The following is a 12152-nucleotide window of genomic DNA, read 5'->3' as shown; positions in this document are numbered from 1 at the left end:
CAAAGCAGTCTGACCAGTCCAGTCAGCAGTTCCGGTCAAGGACAAACAAGACGACAGGACATCCTCTGGCTTAATGGAGAAGCAGGAGGGAGGAGGGAGGATTACAGAGAGCTGTAGTGACCCATGACTGAGCTGCTGTTTTAATGTGTGGGGTCACCTGCTAGGGCCTGTATCAGTCACGCTCCAGCTGCTGCTAATTTTGACTAAGATTAAGTGTCCCGAGTTTGCCGACAGAGCTCTGATTTAAAACAAGATGTCCGGTTTTCTGCCTTGGAACTACAGCTTCTCCCCGTCGGCTGGGTGATGCCCACACTCTGACGGCTCAGTGGCCTGTCTCAGGTCTGTCCACCTCCATCATGTCCCGTCTGGCGAGTGGGCGGCGCATCACATTCTCCCAGTTACGTCAACAAACAGATGTGGCTCAGGAACAACAGCTGCTTTGTTCAACAGCCATGCTAATGTAAGAATAATGTGTGCTGATCGCAACAACTGGCTGCTTTTGGCTCACAGTGAAAATGATTCCACTCTTTTTCCATATCAGAATAATCCAAACTGAAAGGAAAATATTTATCTCATTTAATTTAATAAAAGTTTTGTATTGACAAATAAGAATACTTAATGTAACAACTAAAAGAAATTGTGAGTGAAATGTAGCAGAAAGAAGAATATGCCCACTTAAAAGGGAGTGGAGAATCAGAAGAGCTAATCAGAGGCGAGTAGATGAAGCTGGGGGAGGGAGCAGGTAGAGACAAAACAAGGGAATAAGAAGCAGCTGCGAAGGGCACCTTTCCTCTCTGAGGGAGAGGTGACAGATTAAAACAGTGGAGGAAACTAGAGGAAAGGAGACTGAAAATGACATAAACGATGAATGAAAATAAGAAGAAATCTAAACAAGAACAAAGGACAAAAGAATCTAATCTTTTAATAAGATTTTTTAGGAATAAACTAAAATGGAAGATCTAAAATAACGAAAGTAATAAACCAGAAACACAAATGAAACTAAAAGTCGAAACACCTACAAATAACACTGGTGTTCAAAGTTTTTGCCAATAAGCCAAAATAGTCAGACAGAAAGTAAGCAAAGGCCACAAAATTGGATTATTATTCAAATTAAAAACATAAAGACAATGTTATTATGATTTATTTTATTTGCACATGCTCAACAAAAAACTAAACATGCTTTTTCTAAATTTTTTTTTTACCAAAAGCGTAGAAAAAGATTTAACTGGAAAGCAATCTGGACAAGATTTGCCTTTCGCAAAAGAAAAAGAAAAACATTTCTCATTTTTTAAAGATCAATTCTATTTATTATTTTATTTTTTCAGTCTACAACAGGAACTGGACATAACTGGATATGACTGAGTGTGTCTTTGATAGAAACTAACCAAGTTAACAGAATATGTGCACCCAAGTCTAAGTCTCAATACGATTTATTTTTGCAAATTTCTTTATTTTATTTCATTTTTTAAAATGCCAGCGCAAGCATGTAACTTTATACTATTGTGTGTCTGATTGTATCATTTAAAAATATATATATTAATCAGATGTCACAATCAGACGGTTACTCAGCACTTGAGTACCATTATTTTTTCCAAAAAAATTATACTCTTACGTGGGTCATTTGTTGGATTACTGTTTTTTTTTTTTTTTTTTACTGAAGTAGTCCTGCCTTTTTCTTCAAAAAAACAAAACTACTTTCTTTGTAGGTTAAATCTTTGCTCATTCCCTTTTAACATAACAAGGATGATCTGTGTTACCAACCGATTATTATCCATATTTGACCTTTTTTTTCTTGAAATGGTGACACAAAAATCTGAAGGCCTTGACAGCTGGCAACTCACACTCCTGACCACTTGGTGGAGATGTGCCAACATTTACAACCTCACACACACACAGTACAGGTAACCACAGAGCTCAGACCGGAACACTGCTCGGTGCTGACAGTTTTGGACAGGAGGCTTTGGAGTGCGGCTGTGAGCGCTGGAGGTCACAGCTGAACCTCTGGTGCAGAACGAACAGAGTCGACTCAGGCGCCACTGAGAAAAGGAAAGTCTGAGTTCATAGTCTGAGTAGACAGCAAATGTCCTCTCAGGGCTCTTCACAATGTCAACAGGTCCCAACTAACGAGCAGAAACGAGACACTTTAGATTTAAGGCAGCACAATTGATTCAGCTAATCAGATGAGCATCCACACTGCAAAAATCTTGCCAAGTATTTTTGGTCTAGTTTCTAGTGCAAATATCTAAGTATAGTCAAATGAAGACGAAACTAACCTGCAAGTAACTTTTTAACAACATTTACGAATTTGTTTGAAGTCAATAATTTCTTAATATTGATTAAAAAGTAGTTTTACTGGTTATTTCACTTGTCTAGTAATAAGTGGAACAATCTGCCAGTGGAACTGTTACCTTTTGAAAATCAGTACTGAAGAATTATTTACTTAAAACAGGCTCTTCTATCTTCCTGAAAAGTTATTTGTAAGTCAGCTTTGTGTTATTTTAAGTGTAATAAGTTATTTGCACCAAAATCTAGATGTAAAATACTTCAGATTTGTACAGAGTGTTATTTGTACAGATTTGTGTGTTTTTGCAGCAAACAGCCCACAGACGTAACAGCACTTGGCAAAGCTCTACATTTTTAAGAACTACATGGAGAAGTCTGAAGAAATCTAATTCATTTGCAATGAGAAAGTTCAAATTTTCAAAAAAAGATGAGATGGATTTTTCTTTCAGGCTCTGCTGAAAACATCCAATAGCATTTGCTCATAATCTCTAAGATGAGTGTGGTTTATATTATTACTACAATCTTTGGCTCCAGACAGCCCCCGGTTTATCTTTTAAAATTCTAGCCTAATGTTTGAAACAAATAAATCAACAGAATGCTAATTAAATTTTGCCTGGATACGTGTTTACCTTTCAGAAGGCAATGCCTTGTAATGCTCACACATTTATTTCAGTCAATGTTAAATTTGTTGGGCTGTGCAGGCTCTGCGATGCAGCAGCCAAGTTTGTTACTGAGGTCAATGTATTTTTCAGTCACCTACAGATAAAGTGCAAAGATAGCAGTCATTGGAGCCCGCCACAGACAGAGCAGCCACTTTGGACATGCACCGAGATGTAATCTCTGCTAACTGGCTCTGCCATTTCAAAGTGGCATTTAACACAGCATGACCTTTTCAAATGTTTCGTTTCGCTCAGCAATGTGACTGTTCACTGTGAGCTTAACCTAGAAACAGCAAGAGCTGTTTTTTTTTTTTATGAATGTAAGATTTTATAGGGGGTGGGGGGTTCTTACAAAATTCCTTACATTTGTCAGACATTAATCATTAAAGGGGAAGCTTTTTATGTAAAATCAACTTTTTCGAGATTGTCATCATGTTATAATATTATTCCCTCATTAAAAACATACATGGAGCGTGGCCTTGATTCTTTCAAGCATGTTTGAGAAATCTTTTAATCTCCTGTGGCAACCATTCGGCTGTGCTGAACACCTGGGTGGACCTAGCTCCGCCTTTGAGAGGAAGCTCCTCCTCAGAGCTGCAGATTCCAAGCTTCTGAGCTTCCACTTCACAGACTAACTCTCCCCCATGATGCCCTACTCAATCCCTTCAGACTAGCCAGCAACAATTAGCAAACACCTGATGGAACTGCACATCTGCTGAGCTCATTTTAAGAGCTACCTATCAGTGAAACGCTGGTAATAAAAAAAAAAAAAGAAAAAAAAAAGTTGTTAATAGGTTAATAGAGGAGCCATGAGCCATGTTGTGTTGACTTCCTGAAGGCAGAGTTTCAGGAAGAGTGGGAGCTTCTTAAAGAGACAGAGGCAGAATTTTAAGGCATTAAATTACAAAGTCAAATTTCTTTTAAGTCAAGTTAACATAGTTACTCGACTGCTATAAAATGTCACTATGTGCCTGTAAAATGCACAACATTGCCCCTTTGAATTTAAATGACGCAAGATTACCAGGTACATCTGTCAGTATGCAATTTGACCAAATAAACCTTACTGTTTATCTGATCAAAGGCTACCAGACTGGTTGCAAAGTCTTTAAAGTGGAGGTGTTAAAGTAAACAGGGCTGAGCACAAATGCACACCACACTTTTAAGATTTTTTTAATTTGATTCAGTAAAATATAACTGGGCTTATGCTTAAACCCTGATTAAAAGAGAAAAAGTTCAACAGGTGCAAATGACACACCAGCTTGTACATTCGACACTCATACCAATAGTTTGCACGGTTAAATGATGCTTGACATTTACCAGGTTGGAAGTGTTGACACTCCACATGTAGAACTAATTACACTAGACCAAAATGAATAGCTTCATGTAGTCGTGTTGTAAACAAAGAGCCTCCACAGTTCAGGAAGTAATATTAATGATTGCTCCCGGCTGTAAGCTAATTTTACTATCCTACATCTGGCAAAGGTTCTTTCCTCTTGTGTGCTTCCTCTTGCATTATCTGCTTGCATTGTTTTTCTCTCTTCACTGTTTTTTTTCTGTTGCCGTTAAGCTTATTCGGGGGTTAAAATGACCAATGAAATTTCAAAAGAAACTAGGTCAGAATGAAAAAAATCTGTCTCCGACTGACTTATCTATATCATTGGAATTAGGGCAGAAGAGTTAGTATTTCATGGAGAGAATGTTTTGGGGTCTATTTTGTGTATTGAGGTAATGCTTATTTATTCATTTTTGTTTTTGCTTTTTCAACCAAAAGTACACGTGCTGATTTTTTTCTTTTATTTTTTACAGTTTGAAACATCACAACTGCATATTTTAATTATATTCTGTTGGAGTTTGATGTGGTAATACAAATCTAACTAGTGCATAACTCTGATGTCAAAGAAAATGTAATTTTCAGAATTATTTGCAAATAAGAATCTGCGAAATAAGCCCTGAATATAACAATTACACTAAACAGAAAACACTTGATCTTCACATTCCCATGAACAAAAATGACAGGAATAATGTGAAAATATTTAAAGTAAGTAATAATTTGAAAGAAAAAAAACAACTAAAATATAATGTGCTTGGTTTTGTCTAAATATGTGAAAAGAGATCATGCTTGGATAAACTGAATACAATGAAAACTAACTCAGTACCTGGTGATAACATATTATTTATGGTGTGCTTATCTTGAAGACACTTGTTTGCATTTTTTTTTTCATTCTTGCAAAAAATACACCGCTTTCTTTCCCCAAGTAGGTTATCACATGCAGCGCAAGCTGATCCCTTTGAAATATTAACTTTACTTTCAGTGATGCAGGCAGAAATTCATCATCCTCAATAAATAAAGCTTTGATAGAGTCACATGTATTGGCACGCCCGGTAATATTGCAGTGGCGTAATCTCACACAGAAATTTTTTAGAAAAATAGATCCATTAATTGAGCTGTCAACACTTTCCAGAAACCCTTCATATTATTATTATTATTAGAGAGACCCAGTGGAAAGACCTTGGGCCGATCTTTGTGCTTCTAATTGGTGCTGATCAGAACTGGAGGCAGCTGGCCAGTGTCTCCCGAAGAACTTCACATCTTTGCCATGTCTTCTCTATTGATTTTGGTCATATACATCTAATTTTGAGTTATCCAATGCATTGATTTCCTTTATTTGTCATGGTCCCAGAGCCAAGCCATAAAAAAGTGGGGGCTCATCTAGGATTTGAACTCTGAACGCAGGAGTCTGCCCCAGCTGTTACAAGTTGGGAAGACCATGCGTCCATCACAGTTGATCGACGCTCCAGATGTACTGGGTGAGTGTGAAGCCTGGAGTTTCGACCAGTGTCCTTCTTGCTGTGATGCCACAGTGAGCACCATCCTATAGCCTGGTTAGCTCCAGTAGCAACTGCCAGTGAATAACATTAGTTTAACGTTCACTCTCATCCCTCTGAGAGTGAATTTATAGAGAATCACAACATTAAAATATGTTTGGAATCTTTGAAGAGCACAAATTGATACTATAGTGGGATATTTGATTTGTTACACAGTTACACCATTAGAACAAGCTTAATAGCTTAGGTGAGAGGTTATGAAGGATCTATTACGGAAAATTCACATTTTGCTAATTTTTGTACATCCATTTTGGGTCTCTATTGCTTCTAGAAACAGTCCAAATGCTAAATGATAATAATAAAGATAAGAAATCCTAAGGAGAAAAACATCTTAAAATTTATAGAGAAATTATTTTATAGCATTTCATGAGGTACCAACTGCCTACACAGTGCTAAAAAATAAATGCACAAATCAAGAGTGACAGCAATTTTGGATTCTGAGAGGGGGGTGAGGATAATTGTTTGAAAAGGTTTTGCTGCCATCTGCTGACACAAACCCTCAAACATCAGGATGTGTAGTGATATGAAAGCATTTAACCATTACTGATTTACTGTGTTTTTGCTTTTTTGTCATCTTTACATGGGTCATCAAGGATTTGGTTAATATCAGACACAAATAAGCAGAGTAAAAGGAATAAGCAGCTTTCAAATAATAGTTTCATTTATTAAAGTAAAGGCCAGTTTGCTTTGCTGGCGGGTACTGACATTACGGATGTGTGAGACCCTCAGTCTGTCTTTTCTAAAATATAAAAATATGTAATATGCTATGGCAAATTGAATTGAAGCACAGTATTATATATATTATCTTCAACAGATCTCTTACAAAAGCAATACTGGTAATTGCTACTCTTTCTTGTGTAGGCAAATAGAGTCCAGAGTTAGAAATATTTTCTTCTTCTTTAATAAGGGCATGGCAGAGTGTGCAGGAGACGTTTCCATGATGTAGCAGAAGTAGTTGGAGAGAGGACAAACACACAAAAAGCTTCATTAAGTAGAGCCTTCAACCGTTCAAAGATAATAACACCTAGTCTGGCATCTATAAAGCAGATATTGTATAGCAGGAGATGAAAACACCACCATCCCCCTACCCTCATTTTCACACCCCTGCTGGGCTTTAGGATCTGAACACCTGTTTTACTGAGGAGCTACAAACAGACATGTTCCATCGCTTTGTTCAAACAAAACAAACACACACTTATATGGAGCATTTCTGGGTCCTTCTGGGCTTTTATATTTATACACGTAACAACTGACGTTAGTCCTCTTTGAATGGAAATTGTTCTTTTTAGAAAAAAAAAAAAATCATTTTCAGTAATGTGAATCCCATGTTACTGGTCTGTTTTTTTTTTTTTTTACCATTTAATTAACATTGGATTAATTTTATGTTTTTGGAAGTTTCTGATTTGTAGTTATCAGAACTGTTCTTTTTTAAATGATTCTTAACAGATCGTATGGAAAATGCTTTGGGGGGGAAACCCCCCAAGCCCCCAAGAAAAAAACAGCGTATTGTCCTTTTAAAATTTCTCAAAAATGGGATCAAACTGCATATTGTAAGAAAGATGAACAATTTAAACAACAAAAAAAACAAATCTGTTTTCCTTTCACCTCAGTCACAAAAAAAACGTTTAAAATAAAGAAATATATATATATATATATACACTCAACTGCACAGTGGCGCAGTTGGTAGAGCTGTTGCCTTGCAGCAAGGAAGTCCTGGGTTCGATTCCCGGCCCCGGTCTTTCTGCATGGAGTTTGCATGTTCTCCCTGTGCATGCGTGGGTTCTCTCCGGGTACTCCGGTTTCCTCCCACAGTCCAAAAACATGACTGTCAGGTTAATTGGCCTCTCCAAATTCTCCCTAGGTGTGAGTGTGTGTGCATGGTTGTTTGTCCTGTGTGTTGCCCAGCGACAGACTGGCGACCTGTTCTGGGTGTACCCCGCCTCTCACCCCGTTAGCTGGATATAGGAACAACCCCCCCGACCCCACTGAGGGACAAGGGTGTAAGAAAATGGATGGATGGATATATACACTCATTGGTGCCAAATAACTTCTTAAGAACTGGTGTGCAATCTTTTCCCTACTGGTATAATTAGTTTTTTCATCTGATCTTGAATTTCCTTTGGTACATAAAGTGTTTCTTTTTGAGAGCTGTTCATCTGTATTTTTAGGCAGATTCATCATGTCAATTCTATTCAGGCCTGGCTCTTGAGATCAGCTGTGGTTAATCTCAATGGCAGTGGTGCCACACCATCAATCTGTCATCAAAAATCAATGGTAGATCTTGTTGATGCTCATTATTTTTTGAAGAATACAATTTGACACCCAACCTAATATCAGTTTGGGAGATGTTATATACTTCTGGTACCAAACAAAAAACACAAAACCCTAACTAGTAATTTTACATTTCCTTTATTTAAGTTACTCCAGGTAATCATTGATTTGTCTGAACTTCTGAAATATTTTTAGAGCATTTTCATTACTCTTATTAGCAGTTGTACATCTTATTGCATGTTGATCCTTGAGACGTCCCAGTTGGACAGTCCCCGTCTCTGGCCTACCTGGACTCTGGCGTTGGAGATGGGGGTGATGGTGTCCAGTCCATAAGCGATGGCGAAGGCGTCTCTTCCGTAGTGCATCATGGAGAAGAAGTCGTAGGGAGTGTTCAGGTTGCTGGTGTCGTGCTTATTGAAGTTGTAGGCGGTGTCGGGGATGATGTTCTGCCAGTTGATCCTGATGTAGGAGTCGCGGTCGCTCCTGTTCTGCTCGTGCTGGAAGCCCAGAGCGTGGTTGAGCTCGTGCATGGCGATCCCGCTGTAGATGCCTGCTTGTTGAGTGAGAGCTGAAGTCTCGCTTGTTGGTACGTTGCTGGAAGTGAACGCAGGTACTGCTGGCGAAGGCCCTCATGCTGGTCTTGATGGTCTGCCTCTCATAGCTGGTGAACTCTCGACCAATCACATAAGGAACCACCACGTAGCCATTGGAGGCTTTGCTCCACAGGCAGCTGTTGTACCAGCACTTCATGGCATTTCTGTTTTTAGGAAGCACTATGTCTCCCTCCAGCAGCATTTTGTCTGAGCCGTTGTTGGTGGTCAGAATCTTGGTGGTGATGTCCAGTTACTTCTCCTTCTTTCTTCTCTTCCAGGATGGCACGGATAATTCTCCAAAGAAAAAGGAACTAAAGAGGTACTCATTTGAAAACTGCATTTAAATTCAAATAAGTTTTTCACTTTAACTACAACAGATCCCCCTTATCTTATTAAAAAGACCAGTTTGGCTGTTTGGAAATATGTTTAGTCATAACATAAAAACAAAAGGAGCACCAACCACACTGTTGCTGTAGGGTGTCTTTTGAAGAAAGGGTTTGTGAAATTATTATGGCTTTTTAAAAAATCTGTAGTAGAAATATTTTAGGTTACTTTGAGTTTGGTGGAAAAGTAAAATAAATTCTCAGAGTGGTGAAAGCTAACAACATCATCTGATGTAAGATGTATCAACTGATTTGGTTAAGGAACATATCTGAGCTATTTGCTAGTTATCATTAAATTACAGTATGCAATTTATTTTGAGTTTGTCTGTAGTATGTGACTGAATTGACTATAAATGTCTGTAATATACAATATAAAACGGCTCAAATGTAATCTGAGAGCACGTAAGAATATAACTGAATTGAATTGAAGAGTTGCAGAGGATCTGATTCCACCTGTGAATTTAAACAAGATAATGTCCAATAGAAACAAGGATGTTATTGCGATGAACAATGCAGTGTCTTATGCCAGACAACATCTGTCTACTACTGTTACTATTACCAACTATAATGACATCACAGAACCGTTCTTTAAAACATAATGAATTAACCCTCTAAGATAATGCTGTTTTTCTGCTGATTTATGTGTTCGCATCCACCTGAATAATATGTAGTTGCGACTCTGTCGGAGGCCATGCTAACTAGCTTTAGCCAGCACGGGCCTGACTGGCCGTGTTAAGACCTGCCTCCTGGCTTTGATTGGTTGTTTCTAGTTAGACCTGGCACAGGAGCTTGAATTATTTTTTCATGATTTATTTTCTCATTCTATGCTGTCTATACATTGACAATGTAAAAGCCTATGTAAGAAAATAAAATACTTTATATATATATATATATATATATATATATATATATATATATATATATATATATATATATATATATATATATATATATATATATATACAAAAATCACATACAGCAGCTTCAAACATTCTCTGGCTAATTCATATCACAGAAAAGCAAACATCCATCATTCTGTCTTCGGGGGAGCGACATTACTCATCTTCTTCATCCACGTTTGATTATTTAGTGGTTTTTCTGAGCACAAATGCATTATGACCCTCTTCTCAGTGGACCTTGTGATTAAGAGGCGTCCTAAAATAATGTCCTCAGTGGGCTTGCCCTGCATCAGCAGGCACCGCGCTGGAGCCTAAATCACTCGAACAACTCCGAGAGACGCAGTGAGAAATGGACGCCCTGTCTGCTGAGTCCACACTTCACCTGATGGATCGTCCCTCCCTCAGATGCTATCGAATCAGTCCTGATCGGGCATCTTAATTGTTCGAGGATTATTGCAAGAAAAAAAAAAAGCTGCATGGTGGTGATGGTATTTGATCTCGGCACTCATTCATATATAAGAACGTGATCCTTTAGATACTTTTTATTATTCAATATTTTTATTTCTACTTTTTGACAAACAGACTGAATGATAGACATTATTCGTTCATTTATTTATTTCAAGTGGAAATGTAGGTTACTCACCCTGCTATCTTTGCACTAAACCAGACCTGAATGACAACATAGTCTAAAGCTCACATATAGGTTTTACTTAAATAAATTATAAAGGTTATATTCCTAAGACATATTGGAAAAGGGACAAGAAATGATTTGGTTGTCCAAGGTCAACAGTTGAATTCAGTTCATACTTTCTGTATTGTAATTGGAGGCAAAAAAAAAAAAAGTCAAATAAAATTACAGGTTTTGCAATGACTCAGAAAAAAATTAAATGTGTGAAGTTTTGAGTGAATAAACACACTGCAAAAAGTCAAAATCTTACAAAGTATTTTTGGTCCTCATTTAGTGCAAATATCTTAGTACAATTGGAATAAGACAAAACTAACAATTAACTTTACTGCAAGATTTAGTAGCTTGGTTTAAGCCAGTATTCCCTTAGTATTCACAAAAAGTTGTAGTAGCAGTAGCAGGTTATTTCACTTATAACAAGAATTTTTTCCCATGTTATGAGTGAAAATAATTTTTTGAGCGATAAATTCAGGAGTAGCTCAGTGATTCAACGTATGAGTCGGTTGGAAGTGAAGGAGCTACAGCACCCCTTTGTGAATATCATAAAAACATGTTGAAAGTGTGCAACAAAAGTCAAGAAATGGAAAAAAAAGGGGAGGGGGTGAAGCTTAGCCAATATTCTATATACTTATAAAAACAATTTAATATAAAGATTGGAAAAAAATTATTTCCCCATCAATTTTGTTTGTGCAATTAAAAGAACTGTAGAAAAACATTGGATGGATGGATGGATGGATGGATGGATGGATGGATGGATGGATGGATGGATGGATGGATGGATGGATGGATGGATGGATGGATGGATGGATGGATGGATGGATGGATGGATGGATGGATGGATGGATGGATGGCAATCTGGTGGTTCTGCTTTTGATGTTGACGTATTTTTATAACAAACAGCAGTTTTTATTTTTGTGTTTAAGGCTGTCATAAATAAAAATGTAAGGAAGATAAATCATATACATCCAAGTAGCCCACTAGGGGGCAGCAGGCCTCCGACCAGCAGGTGTTCTTCCTGCATAACAGCCATATTCAGCTGGTCCCTCCTTCAGGCATCAATTAATTTCAATTCAGGTTACCAATAAAGCACCAATTCACAACACATGTCATCTCAAGGCACTTCACAAAAAACACCCAAAACAATAACTGACGCCACTGACGACCACTAAAGAGATCAAAACCATAATACACTATTTCCATAAGTGTCCTAGGAATAAATACAGTAAATACATGTAAAGATTTGAAACACAGAACATTGCAAAAATTCTTTGAATCGGAATTGAAAACTGAGATCACATTTATAACCTCCAATTGCCAATAAAGCAATCGGAAGTTACATGACTCGACATTATATTTAATCGCATAATATCCATCACATTATGTGACTCAAAGAATGCATAAATAAGATGTTTTTGAACCTTTTTTTTAAAACCATTTGCTGCTCACAGTTAAATAAAATACAACATTAAAGATTAAAATATGACACTGGCCAA

At 37.5% G+C, this 12152-nt stretch overlaps 1 protein-coding gene across 1 annotated transcript; it reads right to left on the bottom strand.

Moving 5' to 3' along the window:
* Window positions 1-8307: 8307 nt before the first annotated feature.
* On the bottom strand, window positions 8308-8942 carry LOC103462301 (high choriolytic enzyme 2-like; the record flags this gene model as incomplete). Its single annotated transcript, XM_008404992.3, is given in 2 exon segments — window positions 8308-8660; window positions 8662-8942. Coding segments are annotated over 2 exon segments (612 nt in total), but the record flags the coding sequence as incomplete, so codon positions are not given.
* Between the last annotated feature and the right edge of the window lie 3210 nt (window positions 8943-12152).

The sequence above is a fragment of the Poecilia reticulata genome, chromosome 3 (genome assembly GCF_904066995.2).
Source record: "Poecilia reticulata chromosome 3, P_reticulata-male-v2, whole genome shotgun sequence".
NCBI lineage: Eukaryota > Metazoa > Chordata > Actinopteri > Cyprinodontiformes > Poeciliidae > Poecilia > Poecilia reticulata.
This window is presented reverse-complemented; position numbering and strand designations above follow the sequence as displayed.